Source organism: Apodemus sylvaticus, chromosome 6 (genome assembly GCF_947179515.1).
Source record: "Apodemus sylvaticus chromosome 6, mApoSyl1.1, whole genome shotgun sequence".
Lineage (NCBI taxonomy): Eukaryota > Metazoa > Chordata > Mammalia > Rodentia > Muridae > Apodemus > Apodemus sylvaticus.
Genome location: NC_067477.1, coordinates 92,115,038 through 92,141,654, shown reverse-complemented (window position 1 = coordinate 92,141,654; position 26,617 = coordinate 92,115,038). Strand labels below are relative to the sequence as shown.

The 26,617-nt window shown below is 37.9% G+C and overlaps 1 protein-coding gene across 1 annotated transcript in view; it reads left to right on the top strand.

Moving 5' to 3' along the window:
• The window catches only part of Cog5 (component of oligomeric golgi complex 5), a 300,848-nt gene that overhangs the window by 147,304 nt on the left and 126,927 nt on the right, over positions 1–26,617 (top strand). Inside the window, exons 8-10 of the mRNA XM_052185982.1 lie at positions 6,789–6,954; positions 14,049–14,161; positions 14,467–14,544. Coding sequence (XP_052041942.1) covers positions 6,789–6,954; positions 14,049–14,161; positions 14,467–14,544 — 357 coding nt within the window. The remainder of the gene's footprint in view (positions 1–6,788; positions 6,955–14,048; positions 14,162–14,466; positions 14,545–26,617) is intronic.

Sequence of the window (26,617 nt, the reverse complement as noted above, 5' to 3'; positions counted from 1 at the left end):
TACATCTTCCCAGGAACTGCTCCATTTCAGGTTTGAGCTAAGATGTCTTCCTTTCAGGAGTATTTCCTTATTCCTTCATCCCTCCCTTCCCCTCTCCAGATCTGAGTGACTACATCTTTGTGTTTTCTTTGATTCATTTTACCCCCTATCTTTTCAACACATCTTAATTGCTGACTTATTTTTCTTATTTCCAGTCACACCATAAATATTTAAAGGTCGGAGAGTACAGCTTTATATTATTCTCAGTATTCTTGAACAGCACCAGCACGTCCTGGATGGTTCTTTTGGGAAGCTAATGAAATCTTTACCTTTAATAAGGCAATAGTGTCCATCTTTTTCTGTCCTCTGATTTTATAGAGCAAATGAGACAGGGACCTGAAATTTGCTAATAAAGGCTTAGCCAGAGCTAGTCAAAGCGTGTGGTATTTGTCTATGATTAGACAGAACAACAAGATAAGGATGCAGTTGTTTAATATCTGCAGGATATGACTGATCTTTACTTGAATCAAATCTAGAAAAATATTTCCATTTCCAAATATTCCAGTGTTCTAATCCAAGCTATATCTAGAGTTGTTCACCATCATGTTTTTTTCTGTTCGCTCCCATTGTTTCTGATATTCATCCCAGTGTGGCTTCTGGTTCCCAGTAAATATTTTTTATTCTTCAGTCTCATTTTCCACCCAGATTGTTTTGCTATCAGTATACATTCCAGAAGCATTCATATTTCCAACAAAGATGGCTCCACTGGGGGTGGAGTGAAAGGAAGGGAGAGGAGAAAAGTCAAAGGCAGAGAGAGTGACTACAGCCCCATCACCCACTTGGAGGCATACCCTCAGGGACATAAGGACACAGCAGTACGCCTACCACCCCTGGGGAAACACTTTTATATGTTGATCTACAGAGTCCACTTTCTATGCCACAGAAATTCTTATTGCATCTCTCTAGTTCAATCTATTTTTACATTTCCTTTCTTCTTTTTAATGGTTATTTGTCAAAGCTAATTGATTCTTTAAATACCTTCAAACAACATAGATTATATAGTATTTAGAATAAAACTGATTTTTCTTTTACTTTTAAAAGTCACTACATGTAAGTTAAGGCTATTTGTGATAAGACCCTTGGCATTTCAGATACTTTTTATGTCATCATTTCATTCCAGACCATAAAACCTTATTTGTTGCCTGTCTTAGTCAGTGTTCCATTTCTATGAAGAGATGCTATGACCTCAGCAACTCATTTAATTAGGGCTGGCTTACAGTTTCAGAGGTTTAGTTCATTACAGTCAGCAGGCAAACCTGGTGCTGGAGAAGGAGCTTGAGAATTCTAGATCTGGATCTGCAGGTAGCAGAAAGAGAGAGACACTGGGCCTGACTTGAGCATTTGATACCCAGTAGCTCACCCCCAGTGACATACTTCCTTCATTTAGGCCACACCTACTCCAATAAGGCCTCCCCCACCCCAAGTATGCCACACCTACTTCAACAAGGCCAAACCTAATGGCCCTTCCTAACCATTCAAATATATGGGCCATCCTTAAACTACCACACTGTGGGCTCTTATGTCATTAAAAAAAAAAAAAAAAAACAACTAGAAAGTACTTACATCCACATGAATAATCTGCTGGATGTAATAATAAAGCCAGTTGCGGAAACGTACTTGTTCTCTCACCTATTCAGATGGTCATTCCCAACATCTCAGCACACTGGTTAGTTGCTGGGAGTATAATTGTGATCAAAACAAACAGCCCTCCCTTAGCATTATCAAGGAAATATATAAATACAATAACATTTGATGAGTGATGAAATAGTTTGTCCAAAGTTACACAGCTTATCTACTACAGAGATGTATGGTTACATCTCAAGGCCATCTACTTGGACAGAAAAAGGACAGAAAAAGATGGACACTATTGCCTTATTAAAGGTAAAGATTTCATTAGCTTCCCAAAAGAACCATCCAGGACGTGCTGGTGCTGTTCAAGACCCTCACCTCTTTCCACCATAGCAGGTTGCACTACATCAAGTTATTTCAGGTGTTCCTCTGGCATGAACATGTAATCTCAGCTACTCAGGAGGGGAAGCAGGATTGACTGACAGCACAAGGACACTCTGCTTATGCCTCCTGCTCCACCCTCACCCACTTTCATTTACCCATTGGGTTGGTGGTGTTACTTCTGTATTATGCAGACAAGGAAACTCTCTTAAAGAGGACATATGATTTGCCTTTGGTTTTAGATATTTAATGACAGAACTTGACTTATAATATCTGCTTTACTCAGGAATAGGATTAAGGAAAGCTAATAATAGAGTCAACAAAATGTAAAAGTAGTTATTTGGTAAGACCAATAAATTTTATTGATAAACATCCCAAGAGCTGTTGAGGAACAGAGAAAAGATGCAAGAACCAATGACCTGATAGCAGATCTAATAAATCTAAAAAGATGGTTAAAAAAACATTAGGTTTAACTTTTTACCAATAAATTTAAAAAATTAGATAAAGTATTTGAAATTCTAAGAAAATAACCTACAAAATAAGGGTGGAAAGATTGGGTCTAAATGGTTGTACTTCTGTTACCAAGCTTGTAAATCTTCCTTCTGAGAAAGAGTAAGACTCTTCCAAAATCTAAGGAACAAATAAGCCAACATTATATAAACCCTACCCAAGAACTGAGAAAAGGGAGGAGTATGTGTCCATTTCTTTTATGAAGGCATAGTGGTGCTGATATTACAATATGAGCAGGGAGATAGGAACTGACAATCCACATTGACCAAGACAACTTTCCTTCCTAAGTACAATGTGATTTCTTTTTTCTTTTTCTTTTTTTTAAAGATTTATTGGCCAGGTGGTGGTGGTGGTGCACGCCTGTAATCCCAGCACTCTGGGAGGCAGAGGCAGGTGAATTTCTGAAAGCCAGGGTTATACAGAGAAACCCTGTCTCCAAAAAACCAAAAATCCAAAAAAAAAAAAAGATTTATTTATTTTATTTTATGTATATGAGTGTGCTATAGTTACTGACTTCAGACACACCAGAAGAGAGCATGGACCCTATTATAGATGCTTGAGAGCCACCATGTGGTTGCTGGGAATTGAACTCAGGACCTCTGGAAGAGTAGTTAGGGCTCTTACCTGCTGAGCTATCTCTCTAGCCCATGGTTTCTTAAATAAAGGGAAGACTATGATCTCAGTGGGCTCAGAAATAAAATTAGTCTGTGCTTAAAAATACTCCCAGTGGACCAAAAATAAACCTTTATTTTGATCAATGGTTAGAAATAACACAAAGATTTTGCTCTAGTATATTTTACTTACCATCAGCTGAAGCTCTCTTAAGAAAAAATAATGAACAAAGGAAAATTAAGAGGGAATAAAATTATTCAGAGATATCATGACTGTGCATATAGAAAAACTAAACTAGTTGATGGACAAGCTGTTAAATTTTATTGCAGAAAACTTTTTAGGTTACAATTTTAATATATAAAAATTAATTTTAATATGCTAACAGCACACCAGAAATGTAAAGTTACTATGTTAATACTATTTAATTCATAGTTTTATAAGTAAGAAAAACATGTGTGCTTTCTTGATAGAAAACATCAAACATTATTGAAAGAAAGTAATGAAGGCATGAATAAATAAATAGAAATACTATATTCATAAGTTGGAGATGACATCATGATTAGATGTCAGTTCTAATTTTACTGACATAATTCCATGTTTTTTTTAAATTGTCAGGCCAATTCTGAAGTGTATATGTAAGTATCATGAACCAAGAATGACACATACCAAGCTGAAGAAAAGAACTGGACAGCAAAAACTTTTAAGCTATACTAATAATTTAGATGACTAACTTTTCAACTTGCAGAGACTCGAGGGTCCATAGCAATCACACATATGGATACCTGTCCTACTGCATAGGTGACTTTTGAAAGGGAGGAAGTGGGATAGAGTTTTCATTTGCTATGCATATTTATGAGTAAACACTGTTGGATCAATTAATATTCATGTAGAAGAGTGCTGAAATTGAGTTCTGTCTCAATTGTATAAAAATTAATTTCATCATATTTTTATATCTAATCATGAAAAATAGATTTTCTTTTATTAGATAATTTATGAATGAAATATATCTTCATTAATATATGCCAAAACCCTTTTACTTACTAACCAAATGTATACTTTATTCACTTTTCTTAATTTTTCTGGTTCACTATAATTTTATTCTAAACATATTCAGTACCCTCTTCTTTGATTTTTCAATAAAAATTTGATTACCACAAACTAACAAGTAAAGTATATTTTAAATTATAGTAAATATATATAATAAAAGTTACCCCTTTAACTGTTTTTAAGATTATGTTTTTAATATTACATAGGGCTAGGGTTAGGGTTAGAGTTCTCTTCTCTAACTCCCTGCACTGTCCCCTGCCTCCAGGTAATACTACAATACCTGAGACTTTCTTAGCCCTTCTGCTCATCTCCATCAGAGCAGCTGTGAGTTGGCTGAGAGAACCCAATCTCATTGTATGATGTGGCTGCTTGCAGGATGTACATGTCCAGGACACATGGACTCAGATCCATGGACATATTGGTAGTGCTATTTGGACTAAGGCTTCATAGTAAAAAAAAAAAAAAAAAAGGACATGAAACTGGGAGGGGGGAGGGTGGTCATACTTGGAGGAGGAAGAGGAGGGAAGTCATGGGTAGTGGCTGTGATGAATATAAATGCGTTAATCTTTTAACTAGTAAGAAATAGCATTAAAATACAGGATGCCCAAAGTGAAAGCCATAGAGTGCATTCTGATTAGGAATTTATTTTCATTTAATGCAAGAATATTTCATATTAAGAATCTATTATCTTTAAAAGATTTCAGTAAGAGAGGACATTTTACAATTAGAAACATTATCAGAATGATTATACCTAAAATATACAAGCAGTTTGTACAGATACATACATGACAATAAAACTATCAGTTATGACAAAGGACAACAAGGTATATATATTTTATATGCACCCAAAAAGTTCCAAATACATGACAAGTTAGCCTCTCATCATTATTGAAAAGTCAAATAGAACCATAGTGCTTAGGTAAAGCAAGATTAGAGTCATAGTTCTCATAGTTGTGAGCCGACAACATCTGCAGTTTTGCAGCATCTTTGGGAAGTCTACCATATCTGTAAACACAACGCGTGCGGGTGCTCTGTGATTTCAGTCTGCTGTCACACAGCAGGAGCACCTATGCACATTTGTTCACAAGTGCTGAGTGTATTAATTATAATGCCTTAAATTGAGAACAATTAATGTCTATATCTACAATAGAATGGGCAGATAGAAGAAAATTCCTACACTGCAATGCTAGACAGCAATAAACAGGAATCATCTTCTGTTATGTAAAACAACATACAAGCATTCCACACAGAAGACACTGAACAAAGGAAGCCAGATATAAAGTCATGTCTACTGGGTAATTCCACTGACATCAAGGTGGCAAACAGGTAGAATTAATCTCATATCAAAAGTTACAGTAGTGATAGTACTTGAATACAATTTAGAGAAACACAGACAGTTCAGAGGTGCTGACAGTGTGTGTGTCATGAAGTTAGACGTTCGTGTGTCATATCATGTATGTAGGTTTACTTGTGTTTGGATGCACTAGTGCATAGGTGCATGTATAATATGGAAGCCCAAAGGCTGATGCCAGGGCATCACCCTCCTTGCTCTTGCACCTGTTCACTAAGGCTGGCTCTCTAAACCAGCTCGGAGCTTACTGGTATATCTTCCCGTGCTTGCTTTACACTTGCGCTCCCCCTCTGTCTCTCCACATGTATAGTATGTGTATATATGTGTGTGTCTATGCACATATGATTATATATGTATATATATGGACTCAGAAACTCAAATTTTTCATTCAAATGACTATCATTCATGATGGCTCACTATCTGTAAATTAAATTATTTCATTAGTTGTTATTCCAAACTAAATTAATAAATAAGACAAAAAATATTTCTGAAACCTACTGGTTGAAATAATACTATATCCTACATTTGCATACACATTCATACACAGACACACAGACAGCAGAGAGCAGAGACGGGTCGAAATTGAGAAAATCACAGTAGGTCTTTAAAAAATAACAGAAAATGGGCTTGAGATTTATTTTTTTTATTGAACAAGAAAAAAATATTATTTCAAATTAAATGTTCTATCAAGAAGATATAGGCATAACAGTATCTCTGTTACATACAAACGAAACTTGTCCTAAACTGTCTTTTCTCTTATCTTTGTTAATCTGGAAATACACTAATAACTACTAAAGTGTCAAAGTGTGTCTTAGTCAGGGTTTCTATTCCTGCACAAACATCATGACCAAGAAGCAAGTTGGGGAGGAAAGGGTTTATTGAGCTTACACTTCCACGTTGCAGTTCATCACTAAAGGAAGTCAGGGCTGGAACTCAAGCAGGTCAGGAAGCAGGAGCTGATGCAGAGACCATAGAGGGATGTTTCTTACTGGCTTGCTTCCCCTGGCTTGCTCAGCCTGCTCTCTTATATAACCCAAGAGCACCAGCCCAAAGGTGGTACCACCCACAAGGGGCCCTCACCACTTGATCACTAATTGAGAAAGTGCCTCACAACTGGATCTCATGGAGGCACTTCCCCAACTGAAACTCCTTTCTCTGTGATAACTCCAGCCTGTGTCAAGTTGACACACGAAACTAGCCAGTACAAAGTGTGTGTGTGGTTTTAAAGATTGATATTGATTTCCTATTTATATATATTTTCACTGCATATGTATTTCAGAATCCAACTCAGGTTGGAACAGCACTTCAGGTTTTCCATAATCTTGGGACTTTGAAGGATACTGTTACCAGTGTCGTGGATGGATATTGTGCTGCTTTGGAAGACAGTATCAACAATGCATTGGACGTCAAAGTTCTGACTCAACCTTCCCAGTCAGCCGGGCGAGGTATGGATATGGTTTATATTTAGCTCATTTATTTATTTATAACCCAGGAGTCCTTTGAATAGTGTATGAAACATTCATGTTTCAAAGCAATCTAATAACTCACTTTTTTAGTAGACAAAAATGAGGGGAAAATATGTTTCACAACTTGATCAGAACCTCTAGAAAAGATGTCTTAGCTATGGCACCGTTCAGTTGGGAGGAAACAGATGCAAATAAGAACAGAACATATTTTTCTTCCTAAAGTCTTTATCCTGACATGTACTTTTTATTGAGAAGGAAAGCATTTTTAAGGACTGCTATTTCTACTTTAGCTCTCAGGACTTTTCTTTATAATTTTCAGACTAAAAGGCAATGATGGCTTAGGCAGTCAAAATAGATCAAACCCTTGGGAGCATGGCAACTATGACAAACTAAGGGAAACTACTATTGAAAGGTAGACACTTGGAATGACAGCCCTAACTAAGTGCTGTGGCCTTTCTGGACAGGATATACTCCACAGGCCTCCTAGGGTAGTCTTTGTTGTTGTTGTAAGTATGTATGCTATGCTTGCATGAGTCTCCTCCCTTCCTTCTACCTTCCTTCACGTCCTTCCATCCTTCCTGTACTTTTGTTCTTCTGTTTCTTACCATGTGTTCTTCTCTTGCAAGTCTAGAAGATAGGACTTGCCTTTAGGCCCCATCCAGTCTGGCTTTTGCTCAGATCTGACAGCTTGTCAGCTTTCCTTTTTCAGAATTTCTTTTTCATCATTTAATCATCCTATTAGCATTAGCTTAAAAATCAAACATACATACCTTCCCTTTCTTTGACTCTACTACTTTATTTTGTTAGTCTCTGGAAAATTTTACCACATTGTCTGTACTAACTGTATCATTTCCTCCCATATTTTTATTGAACGCACTCTAATAATCACAGAGTTGTCCTGAAGAATCAACAAAATGACTGTATGATGATACAAACGAATTTCATTTTTATACATGACCTTAAGCAAAGCTGAGGTCATAGCCCCTGAATCAGTATCACTAATAAAGAGAAATAAAAGAATCATCTTAAGTCTCAATGAAATTTTTAAAGGTTCACTTCGGCCTCTGAATAGGTCCCTATTCATACCATTACCACAGGAGTTTGTTGAAAAGAAATTGCCAAAGGAGATTTTTCCTCTGAAGTTTTGCTAGCAATTATTTTCACAAAGTTTTGATCTCATGTTTAAATTTCCAGCCGCAGTTTAATCTCATTCCCTCTTGTGTTGTCAAGAACAGAGAAAAAAATGAAAGCAATTATTCACATGCCGTCAACCTTTATGTAGGCCACAGGCCTCTTTTATAAAGAAAGAGGGGTTTTAAAGCTGCCTATTACCGTCTGTTGAGAAGTGGATACCGTGACCTGATGTAGAAACCCTAAGCACCAATTTCTCATCTTTTAAAAGAATGAGCGTTATCTTTATTTCTAATATTAAATTGTATTCATGTTATATTTTATATATAAAGGTTCAATAGAGTTAAATACTCACTGAAGCATGGAATCTGGTGGAGTATCACAACAATAAAATTTTTTTGGTATATGGTTTAGGGCAAAGATTTTCATACATTAATTTTAAATTTTCAACATATTTTAAGATCACATTTAAGATCTATAGAATTTAAGATGAAATAAAGTAATTTTTACAAATTTCACTTTGAATATACAAAAATGCATGAAGATAGCATAGTGAGGGATAACTTCAGACCTGGCACCCATGAGACTAAGGCAGGAAGAAAGAAGGAACACGTGTGTTTGAGACCTACCTGGGCTACATGGTGAGATCATGTCTCAGGAAAAAACAAAACTCAAGTTGGTAAGGTAGCAGTGTAAGCATGACTACTGATGGTGCAGGAGCACATATACAGTAAACACATGAAAGACACTTCAACATCTTTTTAGGAGTTGTATTAGTGTGCTGGCAGTCTTATGGCAACTTGACATACAAACTAGAGTTGTCAAAAGGAGGAAATTTAAATTGAGACAGCGCCTCCATAAGACCCAGTTGTAGGGCATTTTTCTTACTTAGTGAATGGTGGGAGAGGGCCCAGCCATTGTGGGTAGTGCCATCCTTGGGCTGGTCCTAGGTTCTATAAAAACAGACTGAACATGCCATGGAGAGCAAGCAAGCCAGGAAGCAGCACCCTCCATGCCCTCTGCATCAGCTTCTGCCTCCAGATTCTTAACCTATGTGAATGAGCTCCTGTCCTGACGTCCTTTAGTGAAGAAGTGTAAGCCAAATAAACTCTTTTCTCCCCAACTCACTTTTCAATCATGGTGTTTTGTTGCTAGCCAAGACAACCGGTGATGAAGAACATGCAAATTAAGGAAGATACTGTTTTCTCCTAATTACTTAGACAAAGTATCAGACACAACTATCAGAGGAGAGCAAAGCCCTAGTATTCATACTAGGTTGTGGGTGAGGGAGATGGTTCAGTCCTTCAACCTTGCCAGTTTGATTTCACAGGTTAAAACTGTGTGTTCCTTATAACATGAACTCCTCTGTAAGGATATGCTGTAGCAAAATGTGTTGCATATGTATAAGTTTTAAAATATTACTGTTTAGTGTAAGTGCATGATGTTCCGAGGGCTAGTGTGCATGTCTGGTTCATTTGGAAGTTTGGAGACTTCATTGAGTTCTTCTCTCCCTCTACCTTTATATGTGTTCTGGGGATTTAAATCAGGTCACCAGGCTTGTGTAGCAAATGCTTTTTTCCATCTGCCTACCTCACTGATCCAAGAATTGTTACTGCACTATGTATATAGCAGTGAAAATAACCAGTGTTCTAATGGAAAATTGGGTAAGCTTTAAAAAGTGTGGATAATGCTCAAAACAGAATATAAGGAAGTTATAGAAGGTGTGTTCTTTATGATGTCTAAAGCCCCAAAGTGTAACAGATATGTTATGTATTGTTTTAGATAAATGCATAAATACTAAACGTTTAAAAATGTGGGACAACAATCTAAATTTATGAGACCCTTTGCTCTGGAGAGTGAATAAAGGAAACAAGATTTGGAAAAAAGCAACAGAATATTATTTCATTTTCTGTTGTAGTTTTTAAACTTAGTGGCTAGTATTCTCAACATTATTCCACATGCTTGTTTTTGTATTTTTACATCTTTTTTTTTATATGTATATGTATATATGTAGTGGCACACACACAGAAAAGTATGTGGGACAGCTAGAGGACAACTTAAAGGCCAGCTTGGCTCTGGCCTTCTAGAATGTGAGACTGGGGATCAGATTCAGGTCATCAGGCTGAGTGGCAAGTTCAATTAATTCACTGAGCCATCTTGCTAGCCCTTGTATATTTTTTCATATGTTGAAATATTTTTTATTCTTGAATATACTTTTTATAGTTTCTTCATTATATTTTAAAATGATTTGATTCTCATTTGTCCAATTTCTGTTACCAATACAATAATCATTGGAACATGGCTAATCAGCCAGTTGCTGCACCCCACCTCCCAAAACCATCAACTATGAAGAGCCACACTTTAGCACGTTTGTCACAGTTTTTAAGGACTCTCTCAATAGTTTTCTGTTGGAGTGTTTTGTTGGTTGTTTTTGTGTTTTCTGGGTAGGAGGGGAGCTTGCTTTCAATGTCTCATTTTCAGTTATAAGTCTTCAGTCACAAATGCCTCTGCAGACATGCAAACAAAGCTTCCTGTGTGTAGCAGTGGTAGCAGCAGGGATTGTGGACTTCCTTCCCCATGGCCTCTGGCTGCAGCATGGGCTGTGGTCATCCACATGGCCTCAGAAAATGAGCTCTCATTCATCTCCGATATGTCACTGCTCAGAGTCAGGGTGGCCCTGCAGTTTGGCAGTGTGTCTAGGTGCTGGACCTGCACAAGCTCTAGACTGCTGTTCACCACCTAGCCCTTGCCACCTGCCCAAAACTACCGTGTGTTTGTAGCCGGAGGGCCTATAAGGCCTATCCTATTAAAAAGGGTATTCTGGAGATATTTCATGTTCTAAAGGCTCATCCCTCCCTTCTAAGCCTCCGTAGGTCTCTTAGGCTCCTCAGAGTGCCCCACAGCCCCACGAATGCTGGGGGCTGCTGCCATCTTGAATTAAGACCCATCTCTGGTCTTTTGAATATGAGTTATCCATTTCTACATTCATCTCTTCCTCCTGTGGATTTCACAATACAATTGATTTTTAAAATGTTTTAAAGAGACTATGTTTTTGGAGTCCTCACATGGTTGATAGTATCTTTCGTCCTTGTGTTTAAATGGTTTAGGCAGATTTAACTTTTCATTCATACTTTCTTTTCCTTAGATTTTGCATATTTTTTCTCAATGTGTAATATTTTTCTTCCTTCTGAACTAAAAAAAAAAAAAATGAGGTAGAGATTTAGCAAATGAACCTGATCTAAAGAAATAACATTGTCATATCAAGTCAAAATCATTTGTGCTCCATGTTTGCCTGCCCTGCCTCACTTACACTGAGAGTGTGTGAGTTGAAATTCTCTCTTTGTATATATAAGGGTTCAAAAGCAGACAGGAAGAGACTCACTTTCTGTCCTAAGTCAATGGTAGGGAGTGGTAGGGAAAGCAAGCAAGCATGTTCTTTTGCTGCAGTTTCCTCAGGAAAAGGAAAGTCCCTTCTACACAGTCTGTGTGTGTGTGTTTGTGTGTGTTTGTGTTGTATGCATGTCTTTGTATGCATGTCTGTGCATGTGTGTGGGTGGAGTATATACTTCATTCAGTGTCAGAGGCTGATGCTGAGAAGTCTTTTTGTCAGTTTCCCACCTTACTCCTTGTGACAGGGCTCCTTTCTGACCCTAAGTCTTGCTGTACTATACTATAAGTCTTGGAGCTATACTGGCTGGCTGGCAAACCCCTCCTGTCTTATCTCCCTGCACACTGGCTAGAGTTGTAGACACATGCTGTCATGCCTGCTTTTGAAGTGGTTTCTGGGGAACTATGTTAGGTCCTCACACATTTTGTGAGCACATCTGTGCCATCTCAGCAGTCTGGTAGTTTGTTTTCTGTGGATGCCCTGATGACTGTTCGTTATTTTTAAGTTTAGGAACATTTAGACTGTTAGCTTGGAGTTTGGAGTTTGATGCTGTATCAATAACTCTTTGTGAGGCTGAGTTCAGTTTTGATCAATCCTACATCTAAGAGAGGACTAATATCCAGTATATACAAAGAATTCAAGTTAGACTCCAGAGAACCAAATAACCCTATTAAAAAATCAAAAACAAGCCGGGCGGTGGTGGCGCACGCCTGTAATTCCAGCACTCTGGGAGGCAGAGGCAGGTGGATTTCTGAGTTCGAGGCCAGCCTGGTCTACAAAGTGAGTTCCAGGACAGCCAGGGCTACACAGAGAAACGCTGTCTCGAAAAAACCAAACCAAACCAAAAAAAAAAAAAAAAAAAAAAAAAAAAAACAAACAAAACAAAACAAAACAAAACAAAAAAAAAAATCAAAAACAGAGCTAAACAACTCTGAGAGAGAATTGAGAGAATTCTCAACTGAGGAAACTCAAATACCCGAGAAACACCTAATGTAATGTTCAACATCCTTAATCATCAGGGAAATGCAAATCAAAACAACCTTGAGATTCCACCTCATACCAGTCAGAATGGCTAAGATCAGAAACTCAGGTGACAGCAGATGCTGGTGAGGATGTGGAGAAAGAGGAATACTCCTCCATTGTTGGTGGGATTGCAAGCTGGTACAACCACTTTGGAAATCAGTCTGGTGGTTTGGTTCCTCAGAAAATTAGACATAGTAGTACCTGAGGACCCTGTATACCACTTCTGGGTATATACCAAGAAGATGCTCTAACATGTAATAAGGACACATGCTCCACTATGTTCATAGCAGCCTTATTTATAATAGCCAGAAGCTGGAAAGAACCCAGATGTCCTAAACAGAGGATTGGATACAGAAAATGTGGTATATTTACACAATGGAGTACTATTCAGCTATTAAAAACAATGAATTCATGAAATTCTTAGGTAAATGGATGGGACTAGAAAGTGTCATCCTGAGTGAGGTAACCCAGTCACAAAAGAACACACATGGTATGTACTCTCTGATAAATGGATATTAGCCCAAAAGCTGGGAATACCCAAGATATAATTCCACAGACCACATGAAGCTCAAGAAGGAAGACCAGAGAGTGTGGATGCTTTCCTCCTTAGAAGGGGGAACAAAATCACCATAGCTTCTTAACTCTGACCCAGACAGCAGGAGGCCTCCAGGTCTGTGCTGCCTGATTGCTGCAGACTGCCAGAGGCCTTTCAAGTGACCAGTACCTCTCTGTAAGTGACAGGCTTGTGGTCTAGTAGCAGCCCCACTCTAGTCACATCCATATGTTTTTGTTTTTTGTTTTGTTTTGTGTTTGTTTTTGTTTGCTTGTTTTAGTTTGCTATTGTGGCTTTGATAAATAATTTGGCACAGTAGATAGTGATCCAGCATTGTATTTTCATATTCTAGATGTGAAATCTGGTTTTCAATCAGTGAGCTCTGGTTTGATTGGTTGAGTTGGGAAAGAATGTTGTAGAAATAATGTGGATGCTATAATGCAAAGCTCTGTTGCTGCTTTTGCAGATGTACCTAAAGTAGGTGCAAGGCTGTTGCACCAGACTCCGTGTGTAGCACACCTGCTGTGTTCATAATTTCCTTGCAGTTTTGTTTGCCCATAGCATATCTGTACACTACCAAATAAGTGTTTTGTGACTTAAAATTATTTGAGCTGTTTGCACCATGTTTGTATTGTTAATTTGATACCCAGATAATTTTATTGAATTTGAATTCAGTTTGGGGACTGTCCTTGTCATTCTTGTAAAATTAATTTTGAATATGTAAAATATTTCATCTACTTTCCATGTTGAGGAAACTATCTTCATTAATTTTAGTTTGTTATCATAGCCCACACATGTGATTGTGTGACATTTACTTTTCTTACTACACACATAGATTGTTCTTATGTTGTATATAAGAAGCTACTTATGAGAGAAGGGGTTTCTTGGTTTTTGTTTCTCTGTGCTTTTAGAATAATGCACATTCTGTTATAGCTGGGAACTTTCCCTTTTGCCCATATGTCTGTGACTCTCACGCAGGAGGCCCCGGGCGAGCCAGCATGCCTAGTCCAGGAAACACAGCGGCTTTCCGGGCTTCCCTCTGGACCAATATGGAAAAACTTATGGATCACATCTGTGCAGCTTGTGGACAGGTAAACATTTCAAAACCTGTAAAAAGCTTTATAGGTAAACAAACTGCTAATTCTGTTTTTGGGGACAGATCTTGATCTTTTCTGAGTATGCCAGTACTTCTGCTGGCTGACTATTGTATTTGCAAAGGTTGAAACATGCGCCACTCTCCTCCCCTTACCCTCTTGTCCCGTATGATAGAAGTAATGCTATTTTACAGGAATTTTTGAAGTACATCTTTCTTTTTCCAGTTCCTAAGGGTTACATGGCTTTAACTCCAAAATACCCATTAAATATACTTTGCCTTTCTCTCCTTCTCCATCTTTAGGTACAACACCTACAAAAAGTATTAACCAAGAAGAGAGATCCTGTTTCTCACATTTGTTTCATTGAAGAAATAGTTAAGGTATGTTTAAATATATTTTTGTATCTCTTACAGGAAATAGGAGACAATAGGCAGTCACTGTTTGGGTCGCTGCCTTACATGGTAGCTGTGTGTCAAAGCAATGTATTTGTTGATAACTATTCATTTCTTTTGCAAGATCAGCTTGGGTGTGAAATGCACTCCACATTCCCATTTCTGTCTATGTAATTGATAGCTTGGAACATTTTCAAAATTTCTACTAGAAATTAATCTGAAATATTTTGATATATGAAAAATTTAAAGAGTAGTCATTATAACATACTTAAGGCTACATACATAACCGTTCCATTGTTCATTTGCTCCGTGACTCTCTTTGCTGTATTCATGTCTCATGTTATGAAATCTTGCTTTTGCCCTTTACTAATTTGTATTCCTTTCTAGGCTAGGAATCTCTGATTGTCATCTTAGTCACTAATTTTGAAGTGCTTCTATGATTGTTAATAGAATAATGAGTTATAATTCAGTTTATGAATGTGCTAAAGAAAACAATGTTATGTTTCCATTATCATAGCATAAGTAGTTTTATTTGTTGCTTCATATATTACAATATTTTATATATTGTGTTAAGTACCTCTGATTGCCTTTATTTGGGTGACTGATGTTTGCAAAAGGAAAAACTTTTATTCAAGCAAATGTACATAAACACACATACATTCATACATCCCTTCATGTCAGGCCTGACTACTTGTCTCATCCATTTACATAGTTAACACACATACAGCTATACGTACATACACACATGCACACACACACATATTTATATTTATACACACATATATATAATGTGTATATGTATATATTGGTGGATGGAGTAAACGCCTTCATGAGCAGGTCATTATTTAAGCACCAGTGCAGAAAGAACTCACTCATTCTGGATGAAAATTAAGCTTCAATCTTTATCACATAGAGAAAGAAAAGCTTCTACCTTTTTATTGCTAAAAATAAAAAGAAACCCAAGTCTCTCAGAAGATAAGCCCTGTCCTTGAACCAGAAAAAGCCACCTGTTGGTAAGGATTAACCTGTCTCCTGGTGAGAAGCAGCATGCTCTCTGAGGCTCCTTTTTGCTTCCCCTCCCTCTCCTCAGCACATTTCTACTCTGGGCTTTCCCATGCCTGCTCTCTCTTCCTGCTCTGCTCTCTTGTTTGTCTCTCCTCATCTGCCCAGCTCCTCACCTCTGTAAAGCTGCTATCCTGTTTTACTTCTGCCTTCTGCCTTAGTTTCTAATTCTCCTTTTGCATTCTTCATTCTCCTTTAAGTCATTGTTCCTAGTTTTGTACTTTTTAAGGAGATCACATAGTTTTTCAAGCATTCTTTTTTTATAAAGTTCACAAAACGTTCAAACATAAATTCAAATCATAAATTGAAAACTTTTGCATGTGTTCTCATTAAGACTACTTATCTACCTAGATATCCATTATCTGTCACTAGCTCCACAGGTTCATTAAGAGTCTAAAATTATAATTTTTATTTTTAAGTTAACATTGAAGTTTTAGTATAGGTAAATCCATTTAATATTTTATCTTCTGTTCTGGTACCTACAGTAAATAATTTTTTACTCTTTAATGGCCTTTGTTAATGGTTTTAGGGCCTAAAGGAATCTGTAGCAATACCTGCCTTCTATCTGGCACAATTAACTTGTGACATATAAAGACTGGCAGAGTCCCGATTGCAGCATTCATATTACAGATCCTTAATGGCAGTCCTTATTATAAAGGGCTTAACAATTACTAATATAATTTTAGGAATTCTTATAGAACTGTTAAGAATTAGGCAATCATCTATTTGTCGTGTAGCCTCACTTTATTGATCTGCAGAAAATCTGCCACATACAGTGGGCTAATGCTCAGGGATTATTTTATTAATTTAATAATGTCAGGAAAGGCATATCAATAGCAGGAATCAAAACCTGAAGTGTCAGCCCTTGGGCTTTGCCTGCAAGGGCTCATTCATGACAGTTCACAGTCCATGGGGAAATCATCTCAGAAAGATCATCTCTAGGTGTGGCCTTTCCTAGAAGGCTCCTGGGAAATTTTAAAATATTGGTTCTTGAATTTCTAAATTTTACTTTTAAATGCTTATGATTTTAGAGCAGCCTTGGGTTATAATATACAAATAATAAGTAGAAAAAATGAATATTATTTATCATGCAAAGCCCAGGGAACTATGAAATGGTAAATAGGCATTACCTATGTAAACTATGACTTCATTGTTTACTATATTATTAATACATATAGTTGTTCATTATTTGTGGCACATATACTACACCAACTTAAGAGGATTAATTCATATGTAAGTATTCATTATCTTATGTCTATATGCTTAACATTTTCATGATAGTATTAGCTTTTTAGCATCTGGACGGCTGAATTATTAAGGTCTGCCTCCTTAATACCTATTCAAACAATTTCAAAGGAACTTTGTGTATTGATTAGTAACTTGAGCCTTGGCATCACAACACTAAGCTCTGTCCAAACTGATCATAGGCTGTATAGACTCTCATAGTCTCACTCTCAAATACTACTACTGAAATGGAGAAATGAAGTACAATATAGATTTGATTCAAAATTAGCAGTTATGTGCCAGGCTCAATAATACAGTGGTGAATAATAATAAGACTCAATGGTATGATATGATGATTACTATTCCAGTCTTTTAAAAATCTTAAAATGCATATTTAAGCCTCAGAAGCTTAGCAAAAGCTAGATAAAGAACCCTGACACATGAAGAAGTCAGTTTTTTTAAACAGTTGTAATAACACATTGTGTTTGGGTATTCATCCACGAAGAATATCAGCATTTAAATCATTAATCATACTTCCTTAAATAAGATAATATGCAATATTCTGAAAGTGTCAAGATTGTATATCTCATTTCAATAAAATTGTAATCCAGTATATGGTAACTTTATAGCTATAAAAATGGGCAAACTTCTTTTGTGTGTGTGTGTGTGTGTGTGTGTTTTTCTTGCAAGTTTCATGAGTCTTAGAATTTATTTTGAAGAATTCATTTATATTCTTTTACCAGGTAAAAATAAACAGTGGAATTTACTTTAAAACTCTTAGTTTTTAACTTAATAGTATTAAGTCTGCCTTGGTACTTGCTAGGATACCTGATTCTGGGTGATAGAAAGGACACGGTGTCTCAACATCCATAGTCCAAGAGCAAGAATGTTCTTAGGAGGTAGTTTCTGTGAGGCTTCATTACTTGGGAGGTTGTTTGTAGATGTCCATCCTCTTGTCAAGAGCGTGTGAGTATTGAACAATTAGGTTGAATATAAAGTGATCCTGGACCATTTATGTCTCATGTAGTGAAGCCTGTGGACATTTCAGTAGAATGTGGAGCCATCTCAAAGCTCTTCTTTTAACTAAAGTAGCTAATTCTGCTAATTTTGTGAATGCCCTATAAAATTAACCTGTCTCACTTAGTATGATCATTTTCTTTCTTTTTTAAAATTGAATATATTCTTCATTTACATTTCAAATGTTATACCCCTATCCTGGTTTCCCCCTCCCCAAAAACCCCCAACCCATCTACCCACACCCTGCCTTCAAGAATATGCTCCTCCACCCAACCACTCCCACGACCCCCACTCGACTTCCGCATACTGGGGCCTCTATTGAGCCTTCACAGGACCAAGGACCTCACCTCCCACTGATGTCCCACCAGGCATTCCTCTGCCACTCTTTTGGCTGGAACCATGTGTACCCCTTGGTTGATGGCTTAGACTCTGGGAACCCTGGGGCATCTGGTTGGCCTACATTTTCATTCTTCTCATGGGGCTGCCATGCACCCCCCCCCCAAGCTCTTCCAGTGTCTGCCCTCCATCTTCTCCATTGTGAACCTCGTGCTCAGTCCAATGGTTGGCTGCTAGTATTCACCTCTGTATCTGTAAGGCTCTGGCAGGGCCACTCCAAAACACACCTATAACAGACTCCTTTTAGTACGTACTTCTTGTCATCCATAGTAGATTTGGGGTTTGGTGACTGTTTATAGGATGAATCCCCAGGTAGGACAGTCTCTGGGTGGCCTTTCCTTCAGTCTCTGCTCCACACTTTGTCTCCATAGTTGTTCCTGTGAGTATTTGGTTCCCTTTCTCAGAGGAACAAAAGCACCCCCACTTTGGTCTTCCTTCTTCTTGAGCTTCCTCTGGTCTCTGAATTGTAACATGTTTATTTTGAGTTTTGGGGCTAATATCCACTTATTAGTGAGTGCATACCATGTGCATTCTTTTGTAATTGGGTTACCTCACTCAGGATGACACTTTGGTACAGAGCTAAACGGAATTTTCAACTGAGGAAACTCAAATGGCTCTGAAGCACCTAAAGAAATGTTCAACATCCTTAGTTATCAGGGAAATGCAAATCAAAACAACCCTGAGATTCCACCTTACACCAGACAGAATGACTAAGATGAAAAAGTCAGGGGACAACAGATGCTGGAGAGGATGTGGAGAAAGAAGAACACTTCTCCATTGCTGGTGGGATTGCAAGCTGGTAAAACCACTCTGGAAATCAGTTTGGCTGTTCCTGAGAAAATTGGACATAGAACTGCCTGAGGACCCAGCTATACCACTCCTGGGCATATACCCAGAAGATACTCCAACATGTAATAAGGACATATGTGCCACTATCTTCACAGCAGCCTTATTTATAATGGCCAGAAGAACCCTTCCAGATGATGTCCTTCAACAGAGGAATGGATACAGAAATTGTGGTATATATACACAATGGAGTACTACTCAGATATTAAAAACAATGAATTCATGAAATTCTTAGGCAAATGGATGAAACTAGAATGTGTGATCATTTTTTTTTAAAAATGCATTCACACTTACCAATTCATATTTTTAATTTAATTCTGAATTTTTTCTTTCTGTAGTGTATTTTCTATAGCTTCTATGAGTAAATTATGTTTTAAGTAAAAGTTTGAGGTAGATTATTAGACATTAGATTTTCAAGCTTAGAGGTTGGAGGGTATGGTTAGAGCAGTTATTCGTAACCACTCCTCCAGAGGACCCAGTTTTGAATCTCAGCACCCACCTAGCAGTTCACAGTTGTCTGGAACTCCACTGCCAGAGGATCTTACACCCTCTTCCTGCCTTCCTGAGCAGCAGGCACACACAGTGATGCACAGACATACATGTAGGCAAAACACTTATAACACATAAAATAAATATAAAATAATAATAGTAAACACTTAAGAAAACAAAACAGATGTCCAGTTTGGGTGTTTCTTGACTAGACAAGCATTCTAGTGTCACTGTAGAACCATCACTTCTCTGTCATAGCAGTCGGCTACAGTATGAGTCAGCAAATTACCGACAGATTATGTAGGAACCACAGAATAAAACACAGGCTGTACGCTTTCATGGACAGAATGAAGCCGGTTTAGCTGTATGTGGGGGTGTAGATATGATACTTTCATTTTCTAAGCCAGCAGTTTTTATCTCCAAACAGAGTCTTGTAATCATGTGTGTAGGATGCATTAAGCTAAATTTGGAGTGTGAGCATTTTAAGCTGCCATAATACTTACTAATGAGAATTTTAACTGTGCCAAAAATGTGTTTTCTTTTGCCCTTTTAGACATAGCATATGATTCAATAATAGCATTGGAGACTCTAATTAGAAAAGTTTAAGAGCACCCAAATTTGAAATCTTAATGTTATCAGTAAAATATGCAACCTGACTATGTTATCTTAATGTATTTAACAAAATTGAGTAGGGATTAAGCTGTTAGACAGATAATCAATAGTACCATGAAATGTTGTGTCTGTACAGGTTGGATAATTTCTACCCCCATTAGTCTAGAGATGAGATATTCTTAGGAGCCTTATCACTGCAGCACAAGCAAACAAGCAACAGAGAAGCCTTACATTAAGCTGATACCTGTGCTGCTGTAGCAAACAAGGGCCTCTGATGTCAACAGGACCCTTATCCCTAGCAGAAACAACTTCAGGCCCTTGGTAGAGGAGAACATTTTAAAGTAGCCAGATAGAACATTTGAAAATAAAACTCATTGAGGGCTGACAAGATGACTCAGCAATTAAAGATGATAGCCCTGTAAACCTGGCAACCTGAGTTTGATCCTTAAAACATACATAAAGGTAAAAGAAGAGAACTCTTCCAAACTCTTCCTTTTAAGTTGTACTTTGATTTTACACATGCACCATGACACGTATCCACATGAACACATAGTAATAAATGGGTGAGTGAATGAATGAATGAATGAATGATTGTACAGTTGAAATAAAGGTCAACTGGTAGTACAACCATTGGATTATTCAAACCCACAGAAAGTAGTGGCCTGATGTAGAGTTAATGACATTATTTAACACTTTCCATGAGGGATAAGAATAATAAATATGAAAGAAAAAAGTAGAACTTAGCAGGATTTTTCCTGACCAATTAATTTAATTATTAATAACAAGAAGCCTGTGATTGGACAGAGAAAAGGGAGGCGGAGCAAAGAGTTAGAGACAGAGATGGAGGAGACAGGAAAGGGCTAGGAAGAAAGATAGAGCAAGAGGAGGATGATTCAGATTCCGTGTGGCTTTAAATAGCCACCAGTAGCTATAAATATCATAAAGGAAGAATAATTGGGATAAGTCGTCTAATCTAGGTGGGCAGCTTGTATCATTATCAATTGGCTCTGAAATTATTATGTGGGCATCTTGTGGAATTGAAAATTTATTGGTATATAAATCTGACTGGTGGTTCAATTATAAGCTTCAATAGTTTTAATTTTACCAGGTTACTGGATATTGTGACATCTAACCTTTAGGTGGGTGGTTATTGTACGAGGCTGGCATGTCAGTGACCTGCCAAGGGAACTTAGTGAGTCTGGTGCAGATGTTTTGGGAGCTCCAGACCAGAGAGTCTGTTGAGCTGTAAACACCCCGTTGGTGCCTTGTGGTCTGCTGGTGCCCAGCGTAGCTCGGAGAAAGTGCTGGACTCTTTTTTAATATTTCCTGTAACATAAAACTATAGATAATCAACCGAAATTTTAATGTGGGTCTTATCAGAAAAAGAAAGCCTGGGAGTATAAAACAAAATTTCTCTACCATCTCACTCATTCACGAAAAGCACAGGACAGAATCCATTCCTGACGAAAGTTCTTTCAGAACTAATAATAGAACCATCATTTCTCTAGTTGGTAAAAGGTTCTGATGAAAAACAAATAGATAATATTTCCAGTATATAATGGTGAGAACAAATGTTTCTTCCCTAAAGTAAGGGAGAGAATAAGGATTTCTCCATGCTACTTGTATTTCACATTCTCTCGCAGTAGGTAAAAAAAATAGCAAAAGACTTCGCTATTAGGAAAGAAAGAAATTAAACTATAGTTGATAGGATCACCTACACACACACATACACACACACACACACACACACACACACACACACACAGATGCAGACATACATAGTTCCTTTCCCAGATGCAAGCTCACAAAATAGAGCTAATAAGTTAGTTTTGCATTACTACAGACTATAAAAACATAGCTATTAACCAGTGTTCTATTGTTGTGAAGAGACACCATGACCATGGAAACTCTTGAAAGCTTTTAACTTGGGCCTTGCTTACAGTTTTGGAGTTTAATCTGTTCTCATCATGGTGGAAACCATGGTGACATACAGGAAGACATGGTATGGGAGAAGTGACTGAGAGTTCTACATCCAGATCTTCAGGCAGCAGGAAGTGATAGACCCTAGGCTTGGCATGCACTTCTGAGACCTCAATTTATTCACCTCTAGGTCAGGGCACAGTTCCTTTAACAAGGCTATACCTCCTAACCCTTTCGAATGCTACCACTCCCTGGTGACCAAGCATTCAACTATATGAACCTATGGGGTCATTCTTATTTAGACTACCACATACATTATTTAGAATTCAATTGCACTTTCTGTGAATTTCTATTGTCATTCACAGGGAATTTGACTTCATTGACTTTAATAATTATATTGTTTTTATATAAAGGGAAAATAAGAATATCTTTATTTCTCAGAGGTCAGTTTATCTCCAGAACCACTGTTTTTTGCTTATTCTCTATTAGTTCACAGAGACAAAGAATAAAGATGACAAAGTAATGTGGCTGAATATTAACAAGTAGGTTATTTGAGCAAACAATTAGTGAATGGATTCTTTTCTTATTTTTGTATATTATCTCTAAATGTAAATTTTCATCAAATTAAAGATTACACAAATATATAAGTATACTATGAAGAACTAATTTTAAGATGTAAGTAGAATTGGAAACATTTCTAGATAAATACAGCCCTTCAAGTGCCTATTTAGACTTTGAAAGCATGGCTCATACTCCTATAGCCTTTAAAGAAATTGAGTCTGTTGTTTAAACTCTTACCATCAGCAAAACGGTCAGCCCAGATACTTCTTTAAGTGTATTTTTAAAAGAATTTGAGGAAGAGGAACTCTATTAACCTAAAGGAAAGGAACACCCTCCACCCACCCAATCCATTTAGTGAGTCTATTATACCCTTAATATTAAGCTCAGACAAAGATGATAAAGAATATTGTAATCCAGTCCTGCACAGAAGTATATGTTGAAAAAATGTTAAAATATTAATTACTACAACAGAATTCAGCAATGTCACTATCTTGACATAAAAAATGTATTTGACAGTCGATTGGGTGGAAATCTAACAAAAAGCATTAGATGAGACACCACAACTTTTCAATTAGGTATTTGGACCACCAGCTCTTCATTTGATTCTTGGTTAGCAAATATTTTCTTTCATTATGCTATGTTTTTACCCCATTATTTTCTCTGTGTATATTTGTGTTTTGCATATGTATTGACACCTCTGTGTGTGTGTGTGTGTGTGTGTGTGTGTGTGTGTGTGTGTGTAGATCTGTGCCTGTGCATGGAGCTGCTCAAATTACTGGCTTATATCTCATCTTGTCTGATGTGGAGTGTTGACTAGGACCCAGTAATATTTTAGGTGTCTGGATAGCTGATGACAAAAGATGGGACTTGAGTTTGGAGAGAACTTTTAATTTATTTGTTTTTAACTTTTTTTGGGGGGGGGGCATCCAGCTACCCTGACATGTACAGCATTGCTGTTCCTAGTCACACTCCATGTCAGATGAGATGAGACTTAACTCCATAAAACTGTTTTTGAGAACTTCTTTCTTTGTCTTATATTTGTAAAGCCAGGCTTCCTCTGATTTGAATTCAGAAGACGAATAAGGACTAATTTACAATTCATATCCTCTTGGCTTCTTTGATCAAGTCTGCAGGCCTTCTCATTCACAGTGTAATCTCTCTGCACAGAGATCTCTGGCATAGCCTTGTCTCTAAGGCATTTACATCCTCTTTTATTTTGATCTTAGCATGCTTCTCTCTGACCTTTTCTTCAGTAAGCTCACTTGACTTAGAAACCTTTGTCAAAGTCCAATATGTGGTGTTTCTGATGACCCTCACTTTATACCTTTGTCTGGAAGGAAGAAGAAAGCATTTTTTCCCCAGGCTCCTCCTGTGTTTGTAATGATAAACACTTCTCTTCAGTCTCTACTTGTAGTAGCTGCCCCTGTCCCCCAATGTTTACATCTGAAAACAAAAACTCCCAAACTTGATATGATACTCAGCTTTCTCTAAAAGAACAGAAATAATGAAATGAATGAATATGTATATTAAAAGGGAATGTATTAAAGTGCTTTATAGGCTGTGGTCCAGGTATTTTAACAGTAGATATCTCCTGATGGAAAGGCAAAGAACCCAGTAGTTGTTCATTTCACAGGACTGGGTGTCTCAGCAGTGACCATCTATTGGTGGAATTCTGAGGAATTCCTAGAGAGCTGCTAGTCTTCATTTTATGTTAGAATCCTGAAGAAGTAGGTTCTAATACCAGCAAAGGAATGCCTTAGCAACAGGATAGATGAACTTCCCAGCAAGAACAGGGGCAAACATGCAAAAAGCAATCCTTCTTCCATGTCCTTTTTATGTGGGCTGCCATCAGCAAATGTGGCCCAGATTTAGGGTGAATCTTCACACCTCAAATGATTCAGTCACAAACATCTTTAATGGATGTACCTTGCTGCTTGGCTTTTCATTACAAATGTAGTCAATTTGACAACCAATGTTTGCCATCACTCATCCACTTAATCATTAGTCAACCTGAGGCCTAATCACATTTCCATTGGTTATACTCAGTTTCCAAAGGAAATCAATAACCAGGTTGTAATTCTACCATGCATGATGGAGCTATCTTATGTGTAGCCACAAATGCATTATTTATTTTAGAATAGATATCCATGTTCCTTGAAGAATGCTTGGTCTTTTTTTTCCTTTTTTTGTTTATTGAGTATCTTCTTCATTTACATTGCCAATGGCAAAACCCTTCCCAATTTCCCCCCTCCCAAAAGCCCCCCTCCCCAAAGATTCCCAATCCCTCCTCCCACCCCCTGCCTCCACATATATGCCCCTCTACCGAACATACTCCAACCTCGCCCCCCCTCCCTTTCCCTTTGTTGGGGCCTCTATTGAGCCCCCACCTGACCAAAGACCACTCCTCCCACTGATGCCCAACAAGGCATTCCTCTGCCACATTTATGGCTGGAACCATGTGTGCCCCTTGGTTGATGGTTCAGTCCCTGGAAGTCTTGTGTCGTCTCTGGAGTCTTGTGGTGTCTGGGTGTCTGAAGTCATTGTTCTTCCCATGGGGCTGTAAATCCCTTCAGCTCCTGTGGACCACCCTCCAGATCCTCCATTGGGGACCCCAATCCCAGTCCAATAGTTGGTTGCTAGTTTCTGCTTCTATATTTGTAGGGCTCTGGCAGGGCCCCTCTGGAGACAGCCATGGCATGCTTCTTTTGGAACATGATTCTTGTCGTAGTGTTTGGGTTTGGTGACTGTTTATAGGATGAATCCCAGGTAGGGCAGTCTCTGGATGGCCTTTACATCAGTCTCTGCTCCACCCATTGCCTCCCTTATTGCTCCTGTGAGTATTTTGTTCCCTTTCTCAGAGGAACCATAGCATCCTCACTTAAGTCCTTCTTCTTGAGCTTCCTGTGCTGGGTGAATTGTAACTTGTTTATTTTGAGCTTTTGGACTAGCATCCACTTATTAGTGACTGCATACCATGTGCGTTCTTTTGTGACTGGGTTACCTCGCTCAGGATGAGTTCCATCCATTTGCCTAAGAATTTCATGAATTCATTGTTTTTTAAAGCTGAATAGTACTCCATTGTGTATATATACCAAAGTTTCTGTATCCATTCCTCTGTTGAGGGACATCTGGGTTCTTTCCAGCTTCTGGCTATTATAAATAAGGCAGCTATGAACATAGTGAAGCATGTATCCTTATTACATGTAGGAGAGCACCTTCTGGGTATATGCCCAGGAGTGGTATAACTGGGTCCACAGGTCTAATTTTCTGAGGAATCGCCAAACTGATTTCCAGAGTGGTTTTACCAGCTTGCAATCCCACCAACAATGGAGAAGTGTTCCTCTTTCCCCACATCCACTCCAGCATCTGCTGTCCCCTGAGTTTTTCATCTTAGCCATTTTGACTGGTGTAAGAGGAATCTCAGTGTTGTTTTGATTTATATTTCCCTGATAACTAAGAATGCTGAACATTTCTTTAGGTGCTTCAGAGCCATTTGAGTTTCCTCAGTTGAGAATTCCCTGTTTAGCTCTGTTCCCCATTTTTTAAATAGGGTTATTTGGTTCTCTGGAGACTAACTTCTTGAATTCTTTGTATATGTTGGATATTAGCCCTCTATCGGATGTAGGGTTCATAAAGATCTTTTCCCAATTTGTTGGTTGTCGTTTTGTTCTATTGACTATGTCCTTTGCCTTATAAAAGCTTTGCAGTTTCATGAGGTCCCATTTGTTGATTCTTGTTCCTAGAGCATAAGCTTTTGGTGTTCTGTTCAGAAACTTTTCTCCTGTGACCACGTGTTCAAGGTTTGTCGCCACTTTCTCCTCTATAAGCTTCAATGTGTCTGATTTTATGTGTAGAAGCACTTGGACTTGAGCTTTGTACAAGGAGATAAGAATGGGTCAGTTTGCATTTTTCTGCATGCAGACCTCCAGTTAAT